General features: G+C 41.4%; 1 protein-coding gene across 2 annotated transcripts; it reads right to left on the minus strand.

The window, feature by feature from the left end:
* Window positions 1-893: 893 nt before the first annotated feature.
* mapk14b (mitogen-activated protein kinase 14b) lies at window positions 894-26,631 on the minus strand. 2 transcript variants are annotated; one of them, XM_012870529.3, is made up of 12 exons: window positions 26,160-26,631; window positions 18,874-19,003; window positions 12,559-12,617; window positions 10,994-11,105; window positions 10,492-10,521; window positions 10,337-10,384; window positions 10,138-10,252; window positions 8,313-8,384; window positions 5,081-5,160; window positions 4,564-4,642; window positions 3,680-3,853; window positions 894-3,584 (listed from the first exon to the last, which is right to left on the minus strand). In XM_012870529.3, the coding sequence occupies exons 1-12, from the start codon at window positions 26,276-26,278 to the stop codon at window positions 3,520-3,522; spliced, it is 1,083 nt and encodes a 360-aa protein (XP_012725983.1). In that variant the 5' UTR covers window positions 26,279-26,631; the 3' UTR covers window positions 894-3,519. The 2 variants fall into 2 exon arrangements, with proteins under 2 accessions (XP_012725983.1, XP_012725982.1); XM_012870528.3 differs by lacking the exon at window positions 5,081-5,160 and adding an exon at window positions 5,552-5,631.
* Window positions 26,632-26,945: the final 314 nt, after the last annotated feature.

Below are 26,945 nucleotides of genomic sequence, written 5' to 3' on the forward strand. Positions count from 1 at the left end.
TCATCACTAGATCGCTTGAGATGCGCGGAAAGAAAGGGATATATGCGGTGTAGATGGTCCGTGCCTGGAAACTGTTGATTAAACGTAGGTATTCACATTTCCAGAATGCCTTCTTTTTTTTCTCACACTGAAGTGTTTTATATTATTCTCAGGTGGGCCCTTGTGTTCTTATTGGTCAGCAGTGTTTTAACCTTGAAGGGCAGCCATCTTCCCATCAACTGTGACCCTCCACAGCATGAAGCTGCCACCACCATGTTTCACCGTGAGAATGCTGTATTCCGTGCGATGGGCAGTGTTAGCTTTGTGCCTCCTGTAGCGTTTATTATAAAATAACAAAAAAGTGTTATTTTGTAATACATGTCTTTTTTCACCTCCCCTGCATGACTTGTGGCAAACTTTTAAACAACACATTTAGCAGAATGTCTAATACATTTAAAATAAGACTAGTGATCAATCCAGTAAAATGCTACCTGGCTTTTTATATTTGTAAAATAAACAATGTTAGCCCAAATTATAAATTAAGCCATAAACAGCAATGCACTAAATGGATTTCTAAAAATATAATTCATTTCAAATCACAAGAGACCATAAAGGTCCCGAGTGCTGCAGGGTAAAGCATTAAAATAACAATCATCATAACGTTTTACACCCTGCATTTAATAAGTATTTAACCCCTTTAAAAGGTGAAAAGAAAAGAAAAAGCCAAAATTCTACTGCAAGAAATGCTACTTTGGTCTACAAAACGGTGTGATAACGCCCCTTTAATTTACTCAATTTACTCCGATTCATTTACTCTGATTGAGTGGTGTGGAAAAAAGGGAGATTATTGCCTTATGCTGCCCCCATGTGGCGATTTACCAACCACCAAACTGCAACCCATAACAATGCACGCCTTTACAGCTTTGAAAAATAGTAGCCTTTATTTTCTCGTGGTTTTATATTTACAGATAGTACGGTCTTGCTGTCTTGGTACATAGGATAAAGAACTCTGTGAAAAATACATGAACACATCTCAGGCAAAGCAAGCAAACCAAGTTAACATGACATTGGGACCTGGAGAAGATAAAATATCTTAATCTGATTGATGCAAATGTGTAAAAAAATGACAGCGAGACTTCAGCATCACCCTTCAGGATCCAGTGAGTAAACATCCACTCATGTGCCCTGCTTGAACATTCTGATAAATGAACTTTTCGGTGCTTGTGATCCTCCAAAAAGGGGGAGGGAAAATACTAATACAAAAAAAGAAAAAAAAAAAGAAAAAAAAAATCAACCCTATATAAAAGACTGACATTACATTTTGACTCAACACAAAGTAACGCATCAGAAAGAAAGAAACACTAGATGAACCAACAGATAAGAAATGAAAAAGATATGCAACATCGTTTTTAGATGACACGGCCAGAGCAACTATAGTACAGCTTGTGCGCGGCTTAGAAATGTGGTTCAACTGGAAAATGTTTTTCCTGCTTCAGAAAGAGATTACTTCACTTTAGTGGTCTGAAGGATGCTGTAAACAGTGACTTTCAAAAGTACTCATACCGCTGGAACTTTATATTTTATATATTTACCACAACCGTCAATGTATTTTATCAAGATTTAATGCAACAGACCAACACAAAGCATAAGGAGAGTCAGATCATGTAGGGGACATCGTTAACAAGTGGGTTGTCTGGTCAGATCACACCAAACTAAAACCATCTGGCCTAAAACATTACGTGTGGCCCGAAAACAAACACCACACTCTAAAAGTAGTGTGGACTGCTGGTCACAGTTGATGGTTACGATAGATGTAGCTAAATCTCTGACAATCATGGAAAAATGCATGTGAGAGGATGCAGGAGCGTTGAAACTGGGGTGAAGGTTCCTCTTTCAAGAGAACGACCCCGATCACAGAGCACTGATTAAAGGTTATTAAAGGTTAAGTATGTGTAATGGCCTAGTCAAAGTCCAGACCTAATTGCAATTAAGAAACTGTAGAAAGAATGAAAAAACATGTTAACTGATGCTCCTCGTCCAAAAATCCTTCATCTCCAGGTCGACAAAGCTAGTCGAGGCAAACTGTTTGCAGCTGTAAATGAAGTGAAATTAAATTAAAACCATGCATCCTCTTTTTGTATTATGTAATACTTTGTGTTGGTCCATTAAACAAAAGATTTTCAGTACGTTAAAATTTTGTTGTAATTTAACAAGAAGTTGAAGAGGTATGAGCAGATTTTCAAGGCTCTAGATTTCTGAAGGTGTCTACAAACTCCTGACTTCGTAAACAGGGCCATCACACGGACAGGATGCTGAGAACACAGTTTTCAGCCAATCCCAACATGAATACATGTGAGACAACCGGGCTCTCGCTCACTGTCTGCTTAGATGCACAAGCCGTAACTGTAGTCCCCGTGGCCGACGAGGGAAGGAAAAAAAAATCTGATATTTGACGATGTTGACACAAGAGGCTCTCCATAAATAACAAAAACAACCCTAAATTCTGACAAATAACATTCTATTTTGCGCTGATATACAAACAACATGAGATCATAAATACAGAGCAAACTGGTGCCCAAAAACATTCAACACACAATATATGTAATATGCTTTAGAAAACGCAATATGATTAAATTACGCCGTCAGCTGATGTTCTGGCGGGAAACATCAGATGTGAATAAATTACGAAGCCAAAGGCTGCTGTGACACAGGAGCTGGCCGACTGCTAAAACATTCATTTTGGAGATAAACAAGTATTGTGAATTGATGAGAAAAACAAACGCATTTGATGACTATGCAATACTCTCATAAGCAATAGTTTGTTTACAAAAGGAGCAAGTCTACAAAACCAAGAAAAATATAAAGCCTACATTTTCTTTCCTTGTCAGAGTGAATTACTATCATACATTTCCCTCATTCTGTACACACATGGTATAAATTACATATGTTATCAACTTTAGGCCATTTTAGGATGAGCTCTGGTAATCAAATTTATACTGTTGAGATTGGTTAAAGTGTCTACAAGTCTTCTAATATGGTGATTATGCCTAAAATACTTATGTACAAATACTGTTTGCTGTAATATCTACACAGAAATAACATTTATACTAATATCTGGAGGAGAGAAAAACTAATTAAAATTTGTCCCCCGCTGTGCTAACTCCTACGTAGTAAAACCTTTTAAATATTAATCCTCGGATAAATGTCCTGCAGATACTGGCTTGTACGTTTTGATGAATATAATTTGAAAGCTAAAAACTAAAAAGGTTGGAAGCAAAGAAAACCCCCAAAAGGATCAGATAAAAAGACGGGCTCAGCAGATCGGGGTGCAACGTCGGAGACATTGTGAACAGGATGTCGAGATTTTTGTCTCCGCTATCGCGACGTCCCCAAGGTGTGAATGACGGCAGGCACTTGAATGTCAAGGTTTTGCATGTGAGCAGGAAATAAATGGATAGTCAAGTGAGATTGTTTAAGAGTGTTCCTTTGAAATAAAAACTAAATAAAAAAAAAAAAAAGGAAGAAAAGCGTCGTCCCCACTCAGGACTCCATCTCATCATCTAAAGGTGGCGGCTCAAAGCTGAGTACCTCGTCGTAGGTTAGGCCTGAGGGGGAAACAAAAAAGAAACAAATAGTGCATAACCAGTTCTAGCACACACGTTTTAATGTACATAAACCAAGTTCCCTCTTCCAAACTTACTCTTCCACTCTTCAATTTCCAGATCGCGGCTTTCAAAGCTCTGGTCGTAGGGCTCTGCTTCGGGCTCGTCCTCTGGATCGTGGTACTGAGAGAAGTACGGATGCGCCAAGGCCTCCGACGCCGTGATCCGCTTGTCTGTGTCCAGCACCAGCATTTTCTCCAGCAAGTCCACAGCTGAAGCACAATGATCACACAATGGATATGTAAGGTTTGCTGTGAGGAACACTGATATGGTTGGAGCTTTTCTAACATTTAGATATGGTTTTTAGAGTACGTCTGATGAGGTAAATAAAACATTGTTTATGTGGAACTAAATTTTCCCCGATTAGTGCTATAAAAACTTCTTAACTAGATTTTGCTTCGTTTAATTTTTTTACTCTACCAAAAGTCAAATTTCAATCCAAATTTTTCTCACTCGATAATGCATATCAGGAGATGTTGCTTTGAATTAGGGAAGGAATGCGTGAAAGATAAACATAAGGTCTGCAAAAATAAAAACAATTCTTCAAGGATGACTCATGAAACAATTATTATTTGACACTTCAGGGAGGTTATGTGTTTATCTTTCAATAAGATCCCACCAAAATATATTTCTGATTTAAATGTGAAATAAGCATGAAAAACATGACCTGAGTAGTTTCTAAATGAAATAGGATTGTCCTATTTTGCCTGTTTCCTTAGTTGAAAGGTCTGAGATGTAATCTCAACAACACAGACTTAGCTCCCCAGCTCAATATCATTATTAACAGTTTCATATATTTCAATGTTAATGCTTAAAAAAAAAAATTTGCAACTTTTAAACTAATGTTTTATGATGCCACTAGAGGGAAGCAGTGAGCCAGAAGTCGTATGAGCCGCAGCCCAATACTGAAAGAGGAACTTACCAAGAGGGTTGGCACCAATGAACACATCAGCAAAGTTCCTCTTGGGCATGTGAGGAAGTGAATTAATGTAGTTCCTTGCCTGTTAAAGAGAAACAAAATTGGGCTAAGCCATTAAAATAAAAAAAACAACAACAATGCCACCTTTTATCATTTAAGACTTCTAGAAATGTTTACACAGCAATGCTCAGTTATAATGAGATGGTGGCTTCAAACCTTCGGCCAACAACCTACACTACACACTTCAGTTTGTAAAAAAAAAAAAAAAAAAAAAATCAGAATGAAAACTAATAACCAGTGCAACAGTGGCTGCACAGGGAAAGCACTCTGAAAAGCATCGCTGTGACAGGCATGGTGAGTCAGAAAGGAAACAGGGAAGAAGTGGAGCGACAGCGTAGGGTGGTGTGCCTGTCGGAGGGGAAGGGAAGTCTGCAGCTATTTGTTTGCAAACAAACAACAGCTGCTGCTGCTCGAGCCCGACTCTGGCTGAAGGCGGCCACCTTGGAAACGGGGGTCTCACCTCATGGCTGGGCATCCTGCTTATGAGGGAGGCTGGGGGAGTCCCCGTCAGGCGCATTATCTGCTGCAGCTGGTTTATATCTAAAGCTTCTGAGTCAAGGGGAATCATAGCAAGTCAACAAGCATGAGGGGGGCATGGGGGAGTTTATAATTAGATGGAAAGAGGCAGATTGGAAGAGTGGAAGGGAGGTAGAAGACAAGAAGCTGAGCTGCTGTATAGAGTAATCATCCGGCCGTCCAAGACAAAAGAGCGCACAGCAGGGCTTAAAGTCCGCTCCACAAACATGGAAAGTGAAGATAAAAATAAGCCACGCTGCAGATCAACACACAGCTGGAAAAAAGATGGTTTAATGTAAACACAAGAAAGTAGACTGATGATAACCAGAGCTAAACAAAGGTAATGCACAAGCAGGTAATGGAAAAAATAAAATAAAATAAAAAAAAACTGGGATTGATGGTACTTAGCACTCACAGAATCTGAAGAGATTTTCATCAAGAGCTCGGGCCCTGGGGTTCCGACGAGCATCATTATTAGCTTCAACTGATCAATGTCTACCACACTCGCATGAAGGAAAACAAAAAAAAACAAAGCAATGGATGGACGACACTGATAAAAAAGGAAAGATGAGTGAAAAAACATGCAAAAAAAAGAAGAAACCAAGCAAATTAATTTCCGCCTGGATTTCAAGTACAAAATGCAACGCTACCCACCTAGCCTAGCAAGACTGCATGAGAATCCCTCAGAGCTTTTCAAGATCTCTATTAAGACATTTATTACTGGTTCGTATACATTTACTCTATCATCCGTTCAGCTTTCTAATTTCTGAGCCCTAAGTCCGTCTGAGATGTCAAAGTCATTTTGTGAATGTTTGACACATAAAAGCCTTTTTTTGATCTATAATTGTTGGTTTATGAAGGGGGTGCTTTTTCCTTCATGTTCAGAAGCAAATACAATCCAGTCTTCCCTCTGATAAATATTAAAGTTAAAAGAGTGATTCCTGCTGCCATTTCCATTGATCTCTGTCTGTTGCTACTGGTGCTTTTCTTGTTAACACACTCAGCAACAAATAATCTTTTTTTATTATTTGATTAGCAAAAGAGGCTTTTTTTGTCTGCATCAAAACAAAAACACTAATTCTGGGGTCTCCGACTCCAGTTTTGGGGATGCCACATTCCTGCAACGTTGGATGTAAGCCAAAGCCGACACAACCGAAAACAAACAAATGGCTCTTTATGAGGCCTCTGCAGAATTGATGGCTTGTTGAGGAAGCATCTTTATTTAGGTATGTTGGAGCAGAGTCATGTCAAAATAGCAGGACAGTGGCTCTCACAGACTGGATTTGAAGACCCCGGTGCAAATTTGTCTAAAATTCCTCTTTACAAGTGTAGTCATAAAGTGGATAAGGAGTTAGGATTAGGCTCTCAGTAAGCATCACAAAGTATAAAACATCACGTCATGCCGTGCAGTGTTATTTAACTTTGAGGTTCACAACAAACTAAAAATTAAATTCAAATCAAATGAATTATTAGCAGTGCAGAGAGAAACCATTTGGGGACCAGAATGGCGGTTAAAAAAAATCTAATGTTTTGCACCTTATCCAGGAACCATCAAGGTGCAGTGACAACAATCATTGGTCAGAAAGTGAAGAAGCCTCCAAGTTGACCACTTTCAGTATCAATGAGGTGCTCAACGCTAAGTCAGAGGAAGCACAGAGATGTAAGAAGCTGTGCTAAAGGAAACTCTTCTTTTGTGTGTCTAAAATTTATGCATGCTGCAACGGGGCGAGAGAGAGCACCTCTTCAGGGGATAGTTAGAAAGCTGGACAAAATACAGCAAAGTTGCATCATTCTAACTTATGTTTTACTTTTAACGTCTGCTTGTCATGATGAAATATACTGAATTTGGAGATTTTGCCAGCCTTTTGGCAATTTCACAGGTAACATAACGATCCACATTCTCTGTGTAGTTCCCAGAGAGAAAGCCATTTTAACGATGCTAGCAGTCTTAATAGCTAAGACTCTAAACTCTGTAATAATTTTCTTTGATTTAAAATAGTAAAACCCTGTTTTACAGCAACTCCACTCTTACACGCGTCACAAAATCCCCTCCGCTGCAAATATAAAAATATTAATTCAAACATTTTCTATGGCCATTATTATAATATAGTTGTTGGGCAGAAATTGAAAGTATAAGTAGGTCAGACCTGTAAAAGAAAACACTGGAGACTGGAAATGAGCCACAAACTGTAATCGGTTCATCTCCAATCATTATTTTAGCTTTCAGCCACCAAGCATTACTGTCATACAGCAAGACCTTATTCTGGAAGAACTGAATCCAGAAAACCGTATGAAAATGGACACCTACTGATAGTTCATGAAACCAGAGATGCAGCAAAAAAGACTAACCAAATGTTTTTTTTTATTTTTTATCTGCGCTGCTCTCTAAAAGAACAACACAAGAACTGACAACGATGCATCAGTCATCTCCCCTTTAGCTACTATTGCACATAATTGCAAATATACTTTTACTGTCAACTGTAATAAGCAAACACCTAGTCCTCTTGGATCTCTTTCTTCCAAATAAACGATCACCTTTCATTCAGACAGGTTGTGAGGAGGCAGACCAGTAAGCTCGATCTTGATAACATTCAGACGTGGTAAGAAAGTTCAACTCAAACAACACCCACACACAGGACATGCACAGAAAGCGTGGATGAGTTGGTTACTTGGAGCAGGACCCCAAACACATTACACAATTGCCTGCCAGCCCCATGCTCTTTGTTTCTCACAGGACCATGGCCCCAGCGGCAGGTGCAAACTTCTGCACTTCATTGTGTTCGCATTTGAACAACATTATTATCGTGCATGTTTTAATAAAATCATCACCCAGCTGCTGTTTGTGCTCATCTGTGAGGAAGCAGGAAAATGCACTGTCATGGAGAGGCAGAAAAACAAAAAGGTAAAGCCATGCACTAAAGGGTCAATCACAACACTGTGGTTTATGTACAAGATACATAGATTTATAATTCTGGCATGCAACCAGCAAGCACTTAACACTTCTGGTTTAGTCTGAACAGGGCAGCATTATCATTGTGCTTGGAACAACTTTTAAAAAAGAACTCAGATTGGTGGAAAACCATGAAAACTGCACATCAACAAATGCATAGCACTGAAGAAAATATGGACAAGAAGTAATTTAATAACCCATGACAGTAACATTAGTGAAAGGATACGGTCTGTGCCTGGAAAGAGTGTCCGTCCTGTAAGCAGCTCGGCCATGATGCACCCAACCGACCAGATATCCACTGATAAAAAAAAACAAAAAAACATTAGCACCATTATGAAAACAAATTTGAACAGATGAGGTACAAATATTTTCTTCCAAAGAAAAACCCAGGAAATAATAAAATAAGATTTTAGGGCTGTTGCATTAAAGATGCATTTGTTTTTCTGGTTTAGTACAGATTTAACAGGAGGATCTAAAACTAGTTTTTAGATTGCCATGCCATATTCATGTGGCTCTAAATCTTTTGTGAGTTAACCACTTAAACCTGATATTACAAGCCATCCCTTCTAAAAATAAAGAAGCACATGCATTTTATACAAGACAAATCTCAGTGATTGGAAATTAGCAGACTGCTGTTCAAAAAGGTTTATTCCGAGGAAGTCCAGAGAAAAGTTAAACTGAAGAGTGACGACATTAATATTAACGATCACCATGAACAGAATGGGTCAAACCGGAATATCATTTTGCAAACTTAAAACCACTCCCGAAGGAAACAAAAGAAAAGGGACTCAGCAGCTTTCTATATGCAGACGGGTGCGCTGTACATAATAACCTAAATCAGATCCATGGATTTAGCGAGGCTTTCTCTCATTTTACACACACACACACACACACACACACACACACACACACACACACACACACACACACACACAGAAAGCTATTAAGTTTTGTCTCTAGAGTGTTTGGTTCAAGAAGGTGTTCACTGCCCCTGATCAAACCACCGTATGCGAGGAGGAGGGGAGGTGAAGGCAGAGAGCAGTCTGCAGCGGCACTCCTCTCTGGATCTAGCCCAAAAAACACAACGAATCATCGCAGCATGAAAATACAATATCCAACCTATAAAAATATTTTCACAGCGGTCAAAGGTCTTTGGTACTGCACTTTAAAGTCCTCCTTGTTGTTTTTGATATGGAAGAGGCAAAAACCTCCTCATAAAGCCCTAGATTTGAACTCCGTAAGGCGAACTTTGAAGCATGTCAGACAGTCTCGTCTACCCCCTCTGTTTCTGTCTCCCTCCAATACCTGTGCAGGCAGAGAAATGTTGGGCCAATTGCACGAGTCATACGAGTTTGAAAATTTCGACTACCAAACAAACCACACTGTCACTGTAGTTTGTTTGGATTGCAGGTAGCAGATGTGAACACAAGGCTCACAGGTGTTGGTAAGGCTTTAAAAGCCTTAATAAACAAACAATGACCAGTCCACTTTGTGCCATGTTCAATTGCTCTAATATGAACTTTAAGCTTTATGCTTAAGACGGAGACAGTGTCCCTGCAGAGGACAGACTGTGTCATTTGACAATTGGCGACTTTGAGAGAATCAGTTGCTCTCCGCTATCTTGCAATGTTGTTTGATAGCCAAAAAAGAAATAACGTACCCATAATGCACCGCGCAACTCAAAATCTGCAACTTGTTTATTGAAATAGAGCCGATGGAAAAGGGGCTAATGATGCATACAATCAGAGGCCAAAGTGTTGCACTCTTCCACAGCCCACAAGATGACTTAAAAAAGTGTCTTTGCTTTGCCCAAAAATGTTACCAACTTCCCAAACCTTTTTATAATATGTACTGGAGAAGTTGCGAGCCCCATCAGAATCTTTTCTTTTCCTGTGTGACAAATGTTAAAAACTGAAACTGCATATCTAAGTATAACTACAACCTATTCATCATAGTGAACAGCAAAATTAAGCACACAGAACAGGAATCGGAGATTTGTAAAGAACACACACATTATGTTAGTCTCAGTGTTAAAGCTTCAGACCGCCTACCCGTCATGTTGTAGTGCATCCAGTTCAGCATGATCTCAGGGGCTCGGTACCACCGCGTGGCGACGTATCCTGTCATCTCATCATCCGTGTGCCGCGCCAAACCAAAGTCAAGGATCTGACCAATCAGAAGACAGAACACTGCGCTGAGCACCACTCTGTCTGTGATGCGCCCAAAACATTTGTCTGAAAGGTTTCTCACCTTGAGCTCACAGTCTTCGTTGACAGCCAGGTTACTCGGCTTTAAGTCCTGGAAAACAGGATAAAAACAGAACACTAGGCACAACATCCTTTGACTGGAAGAAAATAGTTTAATCTCTGGAGTTTAGGTACAGATTCAGCAGATCTAACACTTACTCTATGGATTATATCTGCAGAGTGGATGTACTGTAGGAGAAAACAAGAGCAGAGAAAAGGATTAAACTTCCAAACCTGATCTGGAAGAAAAATTTGCTTCAAGAATCATTTTAGACAATATAAATATGACTATATACATATTTATATGTGAACACAATCGAAATAGATGAAGTCAAAAGTAAAAAAAACAATCATGTTAGGTTTGTACATGTAGAGCTGAGCATTCAGAGAAAGACTGATTGAAAAGATACATTTTTAAAAAGGCAATAAAGGTTTATAAATCTTAAAGAACATTACACTAACTTTGCAAAGAAAAAAAAAAAAAACACATCGTCACATTTCACAATCCTTATAATCAGTTGTAAAAATCAAAATTAACCAGAGACTGATTTTTGTATTTTTTTCCAGTTCCATTTCTCTGATTAGCGCATTTGAAGAAGAGTTTAGAGAACAATTCGGAGCGAAATGCGCCACCAGCGTTTATTTGTAACTCCTAACCAACCTTTAAGCCTCTGAGGATCTGGTAAATGAGAAACTGGACGTGGTCGTCTGTCAGCTTCTGACACTTGACGATGTTGTTTAGATCTGCTCCCATGAGGTGCGTCACCAGATATCTGCAAGTGAAACAGATCATCACATGTCATCTGGTTTTTAATCATGAGGATCTGTCTAAATAGTTGCGGGAAGGTTTCATTGTGCTAAATTATTGTTAACACAGTTGGCAGTTTGTGTGCAAGCTTCTAAAAACCCATCTGGCCATCTATCGCCACAAGGAATGAAGGTCAGCCCGGGCATCAGTTGCATTCATCTTTAATCAAAAACTATTTTCAGGCAACCATTCCTTAAATTTGGTAAATAAAGCAAACACATTTGAAGAACTGGTGAACCATAATCCGTTTATTGTTGCTGAGGATAAAAAAAAAAATGCAGCAGGGTGCTTGTACCGTACGCATTATCAACCACTATGATGACGTCATATATCTTAATTTAACACAGATCGCACATTGCATTAATCAATCTCTCCTTTGCCCGTTAGTGCACAACAATGAATTATATTTGGATTGACAGTCAATGCAGCTCTCATTAACCATGACTGCAGCTCTGCTTTCTCTGCATTTCAGAAAAGAGAGTTCAATAATTAGACTTTCCAGAATTTGACCATGAAATGTTGGACATTGTTAAAGTTTAAGGGATACCGGGACAGGATTGAAAAATGTGGCACAGTCCCACACAAACGGGACATCTGGTCACTCCTCCCATAATCCAGTTAACACAGACTATGGAAACTTGGCCTCTCCACTCTTCCTCCAGACTTTGGGTCCTTTATTTCCAAATAGAACAATTTTTACTTTTACTTTTAAACTGGCTAATATGCTCTACCTGTCTCTTAGGCTTGGATTAACACAAGGATATTAAAACAATAAGCATAGCAGAACACTTTTGTAACACTTCAGCATCCCGAACGTAAACAGCATTAAACACGCTCCAGATAAATGGCTCTGCTTCTAATGACCCAAATTGATGCCCAGGGATCGGTTACGAGGCGAGAGACTTGGGTCCGTCTGATTTTCTGCAGCATAAAAACAGTTTTCGCTGCTTTCATAAACGCTCACCTGAAATGCAGCCTGAAACTGTCAGCGCAGGTTCCTCTCACATTTCCACAAATGTGCAACAAGCTGATGACGCAACAGCGTGCATACAATTCAAGGACGCTCATTGAGGATTCAGCACACACATATACACACACACGGTGCACACGGAGACGGCCAGATGGCTGTTACCATAGAGACTGGCTGTGATGTGCAATGTGCACACGTGTTCAGCCCTGCATTCACCTTGGTACACACTCGCCACAAGCTGGGCTCGCACAAACTTTAAGCGTGTTTTGCAGCATTGCCATGAGTTGCACAAACTTGGAACAGTCATCTGCGTTTGAACTCAAGCAACAGAAGCGTTGACAGAGAAGAGGAAGAGAAACGGAAAACCAATAAGAACTGAAGAGTACAAGTGGGGACAAACAAAGGCAGCAGGGAGGTGGTGGGGGTTGGGGGGGCAGGAGAGACTTACACATCAGTGAACTCCTCTAAGCTTGTTGCTGGCGTGAAAACATCTAAGAGGCCGATCACCTGCAGGGAACAATAAGTGAAAGTTAGTAGTCATTTGCAAAGGCTTGTACTTTTGACATGAAACTATGCATCTGTAAGCACTGGGAACACAGGAACAAATAGGCTTTTTGTTCATATAATGCAAGCATTCAATTAACAAATTATTAATCCAAAGAAAGCGACACAATTTCACCCAGGTTGTTTGGTTGTGAGAAACAAGTCTGGCGTTTCTATCATGTCTACTGCGTACAGCTGGGTTCCTATTGATTCTTTTCCAGATGTGCAATTTCTGAAAAGGTTTCCTATCTTAGCGTTCCGAGTACTAGAACTTACATAGAAAACACTTGTAAAATAAACAGGACCCGGTATCAGCCTTTTCAACAAACACACACGCTGGCTGTCGATTCCTTGGTGTGAGAGACATTTTCAGTTTTAAGGCTTCTGGTGGACCATCATAGATCTGTACTATTAATGAAAAACATACTGGATTATCCAGAACTAAATCTACATCCATTAAAAGCACAGTTCGTGAACTTTTCAAGTTAACGGGCAAACCACTGAACAGGTGCAGCCACTAATCCACAACTAGGTGAATGCCAGTGTTTGGCCAGGACGCGACACCCTCATCTGCAATTGTCTACGGAGCCGGTTGTAGATAAATAAAACAATGATGAAGCTGTTTTATTGCGCTTATATTGATTTCGTTTTAACTTTCTTAATGGTGTCATGGTTTGGAAACCGGTCCCTGGAAGAGTGGACTCCAACGGTCCGTATAGCTGATTAGATAGTTGCTGACCAGTCGCAGAGACTGGCCGGCTCCATGTGCCGACGACCTCCATCCTTTGGCTGGAGAGTTCCTACTCGTTCAGTTTGGTCTGAGGTCCAGAATATAAAGACCAAGCGTTACAGGAACAGCCTTTTCCCTGTTATTTATCTAGTTTTCAGGTATCAGTAGTATTTTTTTGTTATTTGTTCTTACTTGTTTGTTGATTAGATCTTCTTATAGGTTCAGTTTCAAAGATCCCAGCTCTGCATTGGTGTTTAGGTGTTCTAAATCCATGTTCTGGCTTTTTTTTTTTATGTAGTTGACAGAAAGGTTTAGATGGATGCCAGTGTCTGTCTGTGAGACAAATCTACCTATATAAATTATTAAGCTCAACTTGACATTATTCCGTTTTTATGTCTCCATCCACGAGCTTCTCACAATAGTTAGAGCAGTTCTCACAGGAGGAATGGGCCCAGGCTCCAGCTAAGTCCAGTTTGTATGCTCTGTGCTTTGCTTGCACACATCTTTTCAGATACAGATCTGCCCACAAATTTTCTCCAGCTTAGCACCAGACAAGTTGCTTGAGTATAAAGCGATGCAAAACCCCACAGCATTTTGAGAAACTCAGACATTTTGTCTTTTTAGAAACTGGAATCGAGTCTGGAAACTGAAACATTTCTCCATATGATACATCTTTCTTCCATAGATTCCCAGATTAGGGGAATGACAAAAGCAAGAGCTGAATAATAAAACTGACCTAAATGGGGTTTTTTTTTAGATCAAGTCTAAGTAAAATATAATTTGATTTGTTTATATTAGATGTAGGTCATGCTATGCTTTGGTTGCTGAGCTTTTTAATCACATTAATGGAGACATTACTGAGAATGCGGTTTTCTACTTCCTCTGTGGTGAAGTGTGTGCACAGAGCTAGAAATCCCAGCCTCTAAGATGTACCTACCTACCTACACAAAATAAAATTAACAGAAAAGTGGCACTTTTGACAGATCCGCACATAATTACTTATATTACAATGAGCTCTGGCTTTTTTAATCTTATCTACAATCTTTTCAAGTGAGTTTGCAAATGCAAACAGGAAAGCCAAAAATGACGTGTTACATATCACAGAACGCAAAAAAACGGGTGTTGTGCTGCTGCTGCAGGATGGATGGCAACAAAGGAGAGAGGGGGGGAAAAAGATGTGCAAAAATGCTGCAAATAAACTCCATTTGATGTTCCTGCAAGCACCCGCTTATGTAAACAATCTTGCATGTGTACATATACACGCGAGCATGCATACTGACAAAGAGTGCCAGCCCTGCCCCCATCCCCTGGAGAGGAGACTGAGATGGATAAGGTGCTGTGAAAACATTTGAGCGGCCCACCCACACACTATCCCAACTCGCAGCTTATTGGTGGAGCTGGAGCCACAACAAACGGCTGATTGGTCCACTCTGACTTTCCAAAATCAAAACCCGGGGAGTCTCCTGGCAACAGCGTGAGCAATACACACCATCCCTTTTCTGTGTGTATGAATGTTACGCCGGTATCAAAAAGCTGCACAGCTTTATGCTTTTGCTTCCTGTAAACACAAAGAAAAAGAGCTCAATAGCAGGAACACACTCTTATTATGTGAGCAGACTGCTCAGGTACGCGTTACTATACAATGCCACCGCAGCATGCATGCAATGCAATCATCACACTAATCCCAAATGATCCTCACTTCATGTAAAACCGGTTTTTCAGTTGAATGCACAGAGGCAGGTACAGCACCGCTGCTTTGTGCAATACTAATTCTAAAACTGCTCAACGAACATGTTGTAGCTGTTCCAGTAGTGGAAGATGGGCGTGTACAGAGAACAGGATCGAGAGAAAAAGTCATGTTGAAAGTGCAATGAATCACAGAAAGCTTTAAATAGGGTTTTGTAGAAAGAATCGGGTTCACAGAAAGCTTTTTTTTCCCCCTCTCAACCAAAGGAAAAGGCTGCACTATAGCATTGTCTAAACATCTATGACCAGCATTTTCTGAGAGGCTAAGGTTTTAGACCAGGTTTGTTCAGAACCCACTTTCAGTGAAGTGTTGATCCAACATGTGTCGCAACAGTGTCTACAGGCACTGAAACTTAGATTCAACAAGGGTGTGATTATTTAATGAAAGCACATGAACAACGGGTACTGCACAGTCTGTCACGTTGCAACTATTAACTTTATTTAGAGAGTTAATGTGAAAGTAGTGCACCATGGTTAAGTGGAATGGAAAGAGGAGACGAGAACTGAGTAAATACTGTGGCAGAACCAGGAAGGTTGGACTCATGGTCTCATGTGATCAGAGCAGCTCCTCCCACAGGTTGGAGGAACACAAACTAAACCTCCTATGGGTTTCTTCCAACAGTGACTTTCTTCTCATCCACTCTTCTGTAAATGACACATTTGTGGAGAGACTGGTTCTTCCACCCGAGCTGTGGATCTCTGCAGCTACTCCAGAGTTAGCATGGAGCTTTTGGCTTTTTCTCCAATTAAAGCCCTCCTTGTCTGTTTTGTTGGACAGCCACATCTTGGTAGGTCTGCACTCGTTCCATACTTTTTCCATTTCGGACGATGGATTAAACAGTTTTCCGTGAGATGTTTAAAGTTTAGGATGTTCTTTTATAGTCTAACTCTGCTCTAGACCACTCCTTAACCTTATCCCTATCCTGTCCGCTGTGTTCCTTGGTCTTCATCATGCAGTTTGTTCTCCAAAAAACATTTGAGGCGTTCACCTATTTTTCGGACTATAAGTGGCACTTTTTCCTCATAGTTTGGCTGCGACTTATATTCAGGTGTGACTTATAAATCAAATTTAAATTGCAATTCATCTGGACCAGCATGAACCAAGGAGTAAACATTACCATCTATAGCCACAAGAGGGCTCGCTAGGCTTGTGAAAACTATCCTGCTCCTGTACCACTTAAAATAGGGTGACCTGACGTCCCCGATTTCCGCACGCCTTCCCCGCCCCGTCGGCGTTGCAGGTCGGGCAAAACAAACCAACCCCCTGACAGAGATTCTCAACAAAATCAGAGACGTCCCCGGTTTACATTAGAGAAATCTGGTCGCCTTAATTTAAAAGTTTATTGAAACCTTAACTTATAGACAACAAAGACAGAACACATGTTTGCATGTTTTTTCACTGTTTCAGTGTGCATTCACGCAGGGGAGCGTTGCATGGTGCAGCTCAAAGGGCCCAGATCGCGACAGAACCCTGTTATTAGGGCTGTCCGTGAAGCTAACAGCTAGCGCTAGCTTACAGGTCTGTTGTCCAGGAGGTTTACAACTTCGCCGACGCACGTGAGCTTTATGTTGCTCTCAAACATCCATGTCATACTGTTAGCATACTGTGCTGACAGTTTCAGGCTGCATTTCAGGTGAGCGACTTATAGTCCGAAAAATACGGTACACCCAGGTGGGCTCCTTTTACGGATTAGGTGACTTCTGAACTGGTTGCATGGGGTTTTATTCAGGGCTGTCAGAGTAAGGGAGGCTGGATACAAATGCAAACCGCACTTTGTATCATCTTCTTTGTGCTGGTCTGTTACATCAAATCACAGTGAAGTCTGTGGTTATTGAAGGAGAAGAATTAAGTGCTGTCCAAGCTAAACCATAGTATTCAATCATGGGCGTTCATTTTACAGATTGTTTTTCCTCTTACAGACTTTTAACACTTCTTCAATGGTGGTTTATTTTAAGCCCAACTAAATGTTGCCAAGTGCTAAGTGCTCCACTTTATACCACAGGACATCTCACAATATGTGCACCAAATATAAACACCTGTTGTAACTTAGTCATAACTATCCTTATAGTAATTATGAACAGTACTGTGCAAAAACCTTACAAAACAACTCATTTCTTCTTGTTTTATTTCCAAATTGCAAGAAACAACTTAATTTTTTACATTTGTAGCTCTGTTGATACCACAATCAAAAGCAAGCTATACAGAAATGAAAAATGAATTTAGACTTTTTTCCAGTACTGGCCACAGCTCCAGTTACTGCGATAGCTAAAAGCAAACAAACAAGCAAACTCTTAGCAAAGCAAATTTCTGCTGCAACTCGATCCCAACAGCAAGGTCATTCCTCGAGGAGTTCTCACCTTCTTGCTCTCTACAGACCTGGAAACTTTATCCTAAACCACAAACAGACAATATCTGCTGTCAGGCACCACATCAAAAGTTTTAGCTGGATGCAGCAACAATAGATAAGTACAAGGAGCTGTGTCTGTGGGGTACCATCATCTGGGGTTCCTCCTAAATGTGTGGGTTCAGAGAAAGATGTTTCTAAAAAAAAAGTGAAGTTATGGACAATATTTGCAGAATTCAGGCTATAAAAGTGGACACAGGAAACACCACAAAAAAAGGAACAAATGACACAATGCAAGGTAGGATGAAGGGATACAGAAAGGACACAAGGAAAGAAAAGAGGACGAAAAGTAACAAGGGTACAAGAAAGGGAAGGAGGAGTGGAAGGACATGGGCAAGAATGAAAAAGAAAGAACAGAAAAGAAGGCCACAAGCAAGATATAAGGAAGAAAAGAAGGAACTAAGGAAAGAAGGAAATATAGGACAATAGGGCACAAGAAAGAAAGGGAGGGACTAAGGAAGGGAGGAAGGACACTCAGAATGAAACAAGACAGGCCAAATCGTAGGACAAACAGAAAAACTTCAAGGACACAAGGAAGGGCAAAAGTAATAGGGAAGGGACATAGGAAGCGAGGAAGGGATAGCGAAGTTGGAAAGGAGGGAGGACACAACGAAGGAAGAAAGGAAGCAATGTTTAAATTATGAGATAGAGAAAAGAGTCTAGAAAGTCATTTTTTTCCCCTGGACTCTCTTCTTCCCCGTACTTATCCAGACGTGGAAAACAAAGAAGTCCAACTCGAGACTTTTCCAGACGGCATCATGTACTCGCAGACCAAACCCAAAGCAGTGATTTGTGGGAAAGCAACTGAAGCCACTGCCCTGAATAATACACTCTTGCCGCGATAACAGGAGGCACAGAGGCAAGGCTGCAGAAAGTTCACTCCGTACCTGTTTGGTGACCCATAATGCAGGAAGCAGCACGGGGCCTACGTGCACGGGGAACACCCCTCCAAGCAAGACACCCGTCATCAGGTAGCCAGTTCAGTCTGTGTGCTTACGCAATCACAAACAGAGCGAGGAAAAGCTCAGCGTGTTGCTGTGACCTAAACTTTCTCATAACTGGAGCCTTTTGGAAGCTGCTATGCAAATAACCTGTAACCTGATTAATACAGAGCGGGTTACACGTGTCACATGTTTTCCTCTGCAAGATCTCCTAATGCCATATGACTCTGCCTGCATCAGCAGATATAATGGGTTATTAGCTGCAAAAGACAAATGTATATGTATAAAGTAAGCAGGTTTGCGCGAGGATAGTCTCCCTGAATAACAATTCAAGAGTTGATACGCTGCATGTGGAGGGAAATAGGACAGAGGGGACTGCTGAACCACCGGCGACTTACGTTCTCGTGCTTCATGTGTTTGAGCAGCCGCAGCTCTCTGTACGTCCTCTTTGCGTGGATGATGGACTGGAAAGGTCTGGACAGCTTCTTCACCGCCACCTTCAGGCCCGTCTTCTCGTCGAACGCCGAGCTGTGAGCGAGCAGACGTGTGAGAAGAAGGAAGTCTGTGAGTTAATGCCGGCCGCAAAACAACCCGTCGAGCGTTCACAGTTCCCCTTGATTTGGCCAGCGGTGAGATCCACCACCTGACTGCAGGTGATCGAAACCCCACAGGCAAAAGAAAAATAAGTGCACCTCACAGAGCTCTTGGTTCCTGTTTTTTTTTTTTTTTTTTTAAATCAGCGCCACTGCATGGACAATCTACCCGTTATTTACCTCTGTTCAAAGTACAGTCCAGATTAAGCAAAAGACATCAAGCTGTATTTACTACTTTAGATTTACCCGGTTTGCCTTTGTTTAAATCCATCTTCAGTCTTGTTATTCAGGACCAGAACTTAAAAACTGTGTCCTGGGAACTACAAGTCTGTCATCACACCAGCTGCACAATGCACTGAATCCCCATCATCATCATCATCATCATCATCATTGCAATATCCAAGCGTGAGCTATTGCACGGATGTAAAAGACTGCCAGGATGCAATATCTGCTAGCTCCCTACATCATCATAAAACTAATTGTACATATATGAGGATTTATTGGAAATGGAAAGGCTGTTATATCAAAAATTGCTACTTGATAAAAGTGCTAAAGGGATTAACTACAGCACAAAACAATTAGAATTAAAAAGAAGGCTGCTGCCCAATATCCTCGCTAACAAAAACAACTACAAAAGGAAATAGTACCAGTCTTTACTCATGGAAACTGTTGAACAGGGTATTTTTCTAAAACATGCATCAAGCCTGTTCAAACCAAACGTGCGTTTGTCTTAATGCTGATGTTGAAGCTGTTTTAAGTAGCAATGCCTTCATGTCGGGGGGTTTCTTGATCGAGTTTCAGATGTTAAGCATCGGAAATTCTTTCCGTGAGTCGCAGGCTGTTTAAGAAAAAAATGTGTTGGTTTTTTTTCTTTCAGAAACAGTCCCCTCAAAACACAGAAAGTGGCAGATGGGCCTTGCCTTCAAAACAAGCAACACATTTCTGCCTCTCCTGAATTTGTAAGGAGGACAACCTGCTTGAGATAACACACATTTCTTTGAGGTCAATAACCTAATCTGCATAGATATAAAGATGATTGTGCAACCAAGAGAAAAAAACTCTCTCTATATGCTGGATATTATGCAAAGAAATGAGTTATAACTGGGCTTTTTTCAATCCAGAATAATCTTGCTAGACTGGAATATACATTTATCAGCTCTGAAACTTGGAGCATTAAGACAGGGTGGTTCAATTATCTCCTGGACACCTTAACAGATATTTGAAACTACACTAAATGCAAGAAACACCCGAGAATTTACCCCCAACACTAGCCGGGTTAGTGCTACACTTTGACCCATTTCCCATGCGTCCATAACAAGTACATTAAGATAAGCATTGTGCTTTTTCCAGTAAGTTGGAGATAACCTCCCACACCCAATGTTGGAAGCTCGAGGGACAACCTTACGTGTGTCATCGGCGGTGAGGGAAAACCTACACAGAGTAGAACCAGCACTAAGAGTTAAAAAAAAAAAAAAAGACAAGATGTGCAAAACCATGTTTGAAACTACTGGTAATCTACACGGCAAACACAACGAGCCTGAGCACACATCATCCAATTAGTCGGTGATAAATGGAAGTGCAGTAACAAATGGCTATAAACTGTGGGCTGTAAAAAGGAGCAGCGCTGTGAGGCCCGGCTTCATATGGAAGCGGAGAGCCAGGCTGCTGACTAACTGGCACGCTAAGTGAGCAAACACACAAATGTGTACTATAAATGACTGCTGGAGAGGCCTGTAATAAGTGCGGCGTCATCTTTCAGTTGCATTTCAGCTACCCACTCCCGGAGAAAATCTTTAAACCTGAGTCACATTGTTGTGAGAATCAAACCTGACTATGGCCTATTTTTTTCTATACCAACCTTTATAAATGTACACATTAAGGTATTTTTCTTAGATATTTCTTACATTTAATTACAAAACCTCAGGAGGTTTTTACCCAGTCCTGGCAAAAGAAAAAAGAAAAAAAAAAAAGAACATGTCCTTCAGTGACTTGAATAACGTCTAAATATAATGAGGGCTTTCGGTGATATTTCAGATTATCATGAAATTTTATATCAAACTCAATTTTACTAAACTTAAAAAAAACACAAAAAACAGCTTCAACCTTCTTTGTAAACGTTAGCGATATTTTCAGCAAGACAATTAGTGTTAAAGTAGCGCCACATGGAAAAACATCTCTAAACATCAATTATATGCAAATATAGAAAATATTTTAAAATATAAAAAATATTTTAAAAACTTTACTACATTAAAAGTATTTTATGGGTTTTTGCTGTTTTATAAGTAAGTTAGAACTGAATTTAAAAATATATACTTTTTAAGGGAATTTATCACTTTTACACCTTAACACGTTTTCAGGTTCGTTCGGGAATGTAGCTTGTGAGAGGTAAAGTTTAGCTTCATGAATAAAATTGAGAAACATTTGGAAAAGCGGAACAGGAAGTTGGCAAGCACGACGCAGCAAAGGACAGTCGAAATTTGCTTAAGAGTGGCGTTCCATCTGCAACGCTGAACTCGGGCATCAAGGTAAAGAGCAACGTCCACCCAAGACAAAAGTAGCTGGACCAAAGTCCCCGCCTTGACCTTCAGATCATAGGAAGTCAGGAGAAAGGTTTTTGGTAGGCAGTAGTTTGAAAACCTAATAAACCAGCCAAGGATTTGAAGGTTCTTTGTAGCCTGCCCAAGGTGCCTCTAACTCACCACATAGGTATGACCACTTCTGACAAAAACTACCATTCCAAACACAAACATTCGACTAGACTTCATTTCTGCTTCGGCTTCTGATGTTGTAATTCAGATGTACACCAGCACATTTCTTCTCAACACTGGAACCCATTTATGCCAGGATAACATAGAGCGGCTGTGCAAGTCTCACTTTTTTCCACATAATCAATCTGTGCATTTGTCCTAATGGTTGAAATACACAACAGTGATGCAGCTATAAAACCTTATTTCTAGCAGACCATCTGTCTATCGTCGGTTTAGCGGACCAATAGCATTTTGTTCAACCTAAAAAAATAAATAATAATAAAAAAGTCAGTTCAACCCATTGGTACACTATGTGAATGAAAAGTTAAATACTCAGAAATTCCTTCCTTCATTTAGCTCAGACGTTGAGGGAAAGAAAGATGCCGCAACAGCCAGGTATCATCTATAAACATGCAAGAGGAACGTTTGGAGTTCGCTATTACGAATTTTTAAAAAGTAAACCATGGATGTTTGGTGGTGATGGGGGACACATTAGAAAAGTGAAACACAGTCACTGAATACATTTTCTAACTTGAGAAACCTTACATACAAAAATAACACCTTGGTGGTCCCAAGTAGGTAGACAACTCTACTGCCTGGCTGTTAACTCCCTGTTTGAGCCGACTGGAATAGCCGTAGCATAAACTGTTGTATTCTTGTCCCTCTGCTTATCTATTTATTACAATATATATAGTTATCGTGACACTTAACAATATTATCGCATTTCACATGTTTTCCTAATATTGTGAAGCCTTGACTGCACATCTATTTAACATGTTCTTATTAGAAAGGTATTTTTTTTTCCCCATAAGAAAATAATCTGTCTACGGCCATAGAGGGTGACATGCTCCCTGAGAGTGCAGGAGCAGACGCTACGTCATAATCCATAAGTGGTACCGTCCGCTTGTTCTCCCCCGAAAGCTTATTATGCACCAGAAAGTTGTTTTAAAAATGACTCTATGGTTTATGTTTGATACTTTTAGGACAATTAGGTTTAAAATATGCAGATAACGCACTTTTTAATTTCATGCGACTGACCACAGTCAAGTCTTTTCTTGCGAAATGTCTTTAGTTGACTTTTGCTCTCATGACCTTCATTTTCCTTTGCAAAGATCGGTGAAAACCCTTACGTAAAACTCATACATGCAGGTATACAGGCCAGGCGTTATGAGTACCGCTCTTTTAATCTGTTTTATAATTTTATTACAGGAACAAACACCGAGGCGATCCCGAAAGGCAGGGCAGTGCAGCCTCGGCAGCTAATGAATTAATATTTGAGAAACTGGAATGAGTCGTTTTCTAGATCTAGTTATCTGAACAAATTTACACTCTTATGCTGTTCCTGGGTTCAACTTATCACATCTCACAGCACACATCGTTACAGAGTTACTGTCTTGCTCCCATCACAGTGACATAAAGCAACAATTACGACCAGTCAATGTTAGAAGTTGACTGAGATGAAACCTGTGATGAAAACTGGCAGCCGGGTTACTCCTGCTTGATGTTTTTATTAAATATACAGGCCCACGTCCTTAAGAAGAACTTGAATAAAATAGCAGAGAAATACATAAATGCTGTGAGGCTGCAACGTGCCCCTCTCAGAAGGACACGGAGAGAACACGTTTTCTGTAAACAGCAGCGAAGGACTTGACTTTCCCTGCAGAATAACACATTTCCGTTCATCCAGAATAAACGGACAGAGTTGCATACCTAATTTCTCAGCCATCCGAGCCTGCTTGCCATAAATTCTTGCGATGCTCATGTTCAAGCCAAGCTATAGACTAAAATGAATAGTGGGCAGGAGACGTAAAAGAAAGACAAGCAAATTATAGGGTTTTAAACTTGGGCAGAACATGTGATGCTCTGGTAAGGTAAGCACCAAGCGTGAAACAGCGCCGAAACACTTGCTTGATTTAAACACTGTATAACACTTTTTGTGTGGCTGCAGGATCTGCGCAGTTCGACAGCGCTGAAAACAAAACGCTTCCTTAAAACGCGCGTGCCCTCTGGCTCTGCACTGGTTTGGTGCTTTTGTTGTTCTTAGCTGAGAAAAGTGGACTCGATGCGTGTTTAACGTATTCAACACGGTTCTCGCTGCAAACCAGGACAGCCGCGTTCACGGTGAACTCCCTTTCCCCACACGAACCGTTCGAATATTCTGAATCAGTGTGGCTTTTCAGCGTGGGACGGTTCGTACGGCACATGACCGAGAGAGAAACCGACGTAGATCCTTTCTTTCACTTATGTCTGCGCGAGGAAGTCGAGCGAACGCAGCGGCGGCAACAACAAAAAGACTCGACTGAGAGAGACGCAACAGGAGCTGATGCTTCAGCTACACTGCGAGGGTTTCACAGGCTGCGGGGTTTATTAGAAGCTACTGAAGTAATAATAGGCTTTGATGTGTCGAACAAAAGGTGCAAACTTGTTGCTCAGCACTGTGTAGGAAAAAAAAGGATTTTTCCATTTTTTCCCCTCACTTTAAAAGCAGAAGAGACAACAGGGTGACAAAAAGACAAAGAGAAGCTTTTTGTGTGAACTCTGTTACACTAAGGCTACAAAGAAGACACTAAAGTGGAGGGAGGATTAGAAAAAAACACTATAATATAAAAAACATAAAGAGCCTTATGAGAGAAATAACAGGATTTAAACTTTTCAGATGGTGTCACAGTGGATTGACCTTTTGTGGCGTTATGTGACGGACCAACAAAAAACGGTGAATGACTGGGGAGGGAAACGAACAGGAAACATTTCAAATCTGATAAAGTATGGCCTGCATTCGCAATGCCTTATTAGAAAAATACATCCAGCTCCATCAGACTGGATGGAGAGACTGTGAACATCAATTTAACACTTTCCACAAACTTTCAATTAGACTTAGGCCTGGACTTTGACTAGGCCATTCTGACAGACTAATATGCTTCTAAACCAAGGGTGGGCAGCTCCACACCTCAAGAGCCAGTGCAATGGATGTTTCTATGTGCACCTGCTCCAACACAGTTGGATTAACTCCCAAGGGCGTCATCGGTTTTTGAAAAGGTCTGTTTTAGAATCACCTGTGCTAAATCAGAGGGTCACTTAAAACACAGAGGCACTCTAAGGCACTGAAGTGAGCCAGCCCAGTCCATTTCAAAGCCGACCTGTGTGGAACGTTTCCTTGGTCTCTCCGCGATGCTGCTTGTTCACCAATGCTCTCTAATAAGAGATGCTGTATTTTGAGACTAAACTTCCTTCCATTTCACATTTAGACGCCACTTTTTAAATCAATGTGACTTGTAGCATGATGCTCGCAGGGTATGAAAACTTTATGCAAGGTACTGCAAGACTTCTGCAGATTCCTTTTAAGTAAAAGGCACTTTTGGCTAGTTTTTTTTAAATTATTATTATTATTATTATTATCTTCGAGACTAAATAAGGGCAAGAGCTCCCCTGGAATGCCTTATAAGAGGACACAATGCCAGCGGTTATAAAGTTGGGTCTCAGTGAGCAGGAAAGGGACAGGTCCACCACTTCTATAGCATGATGACACGGGGGCGTCACTGCTGAGGCCAACACCTAACCTCGGGATTGTGTGACTCATCCGTGTGTAACACGGCGGGAGAGAGGATGACATCATTCTGGAGTCATCATCACCAACATCATCGGATGGGTTCCTGTGGAACGCTGTGCAAAAGGGAGAGAAGAGGGGAGAGGAGGAGAGAAGGAGGAGGAGGAGGAGGAGGAGGAGGGGGCTACTTTCCGAAAAACCACGTGACCTACTGGTACTCTGCAGGCTGCACCCAAGTGGAGCACGCACGACGTGTGCGCTAGGCGGACGGGTTCGGTAGTAAGATGGTTCTTTACGCGCAGGACTGAAGAGCAGTGGTGCTATTTAGAGACAGCACGGGAGAACAGTTGCAACGAGGAGACGGCCTTTCTCCACATGATACAAGTATGGGCATGTCACCTCATCGGGGAGGGGAGGAGGGCCCAGAACAAGTATAAAACCAAGGCCGTGTGCACCGGGAGAGGCACCGGGAGTATTGCTAAACTTAAAAAAAAAAAAAAAAAAAAGCAAAAGTGAACAGGGATAAAAAGGTGCAGAAAAGATGAAATAGACCCTGAAATAAACGCGAACCACCATGGACCGTGCATGACGCGAAGCTGTAAACAAAATCAGTTTTTTTTTTTTGTTTTGTTTGTTTTTTTAGCGTGACTTCCACGGAAGCTCTCGTGCAAGCGGACAGCTAACACCCCCCGAGGGGCAGACAGGTCCGTGGGCCTCCGCGGGTAACGGGAAGCCACCCGGCCGTTGTGCAATCGCGCAGTTTGCTCTCGGTGGGACTCTCTGCAGCAACAACTACTCACCACACGGATCCGTACGCGCCGGAGCCGACCGGAGACAGGCTCTTGTAACGCTGCGGGACTTCCCACACGGTTTTGTTGAGCTCCTGTCGGTAGAAAACGGGTCTCTCCTTGTGCGACATTCCTGCGGATTGACCACCGGCAGCCCCGCGGTGACAAAACAAGCCCAGCGGAAACTTCTGCCCTCTTCTCCGCTCCTCCCTTGCGTGAGCCGACGTGCTTGTGCTGCCGCTCTCCCTGTCCAAACTCTAAAAATGAAAGACAACTTCGCTCGCCCTGTCTGTGCAAAAATAAATTAAAAAGAAAAACGAGCAGTTGCGCTAAAAGAACAATGCCCCTCCTCTGCCTCCGAACAGCTCGGAAACAACTTGGTGGACAAAACGTTTCGGGTCAGGAAGCTCTCCGTCTGTCTGGCTTTCGCTGGATTTTTCGCCCCTATTCTGAGCTAGGCGCGAGGACGGTGCCCCTGAACGCGCACGTCCGATCGTCACCGCGCGCTCACGGTAGCGATGATGATTCTCTCGCGAGAAAGTGCGAGCTGTTGGGGAAACTGGGGGATATCCTTCGGGGCGGGAATTCCCCCTGTCAATCATAGACATCATATACGTAGACGCCCCATTGTACGCTGCCGGCCGCTGGGCCGACGTGCCTACAAGGCGGCCATCTTGGGTCAGACCACAGATCAGACATCTGCTGTCAAAATGAATAGGAGGCAGCTCAGATCTCATTTTAATCATATGTTCACAACGCTCGTGACATTTCAGACAGATTACATATATTTATTCAGAA

Source organism: Fundulus heteroclitus, chromosome 20 (genome assembly GCF_011125445.2).
Source record: "Fundulus heteroclitus isolate FHET01 chromosome 20, MU-UCD_Fhet_4.1, whole genome shotgun sequence".
Classification (NCBI taxonomy): Eukaryota; Metazoa; Chordata; class Actinopteri; order Cyprinodontiformes; family Fundulidae; genus Fundulus; species Fundulus heteroclitus.

Bases quoted from the DNA above. Each gene is read 5' to 3' on its own strand.
- mapk14b (XM_012870529.3), bottom strand. From the start codon at position 26,278: ATGTCGCACAAGGAGAGACCCGTTTTCTACCGACAGGAGCTCAACAAA. The intron at 10,522-10,993 runs GTTGGTTAGGAG...TTTCTCCTACAG, and splicing joins AGATCCTCAGAGGCTTAAAG to TACATCCACTCTGCAGATAT. The intron at 8,385-10,137 runs GTAGGCGGTCTG...TTTTTTTATCAG, and splicing joins GATGCACTACAACATGACGG to TGGATATCTGGTCGGTTGGG.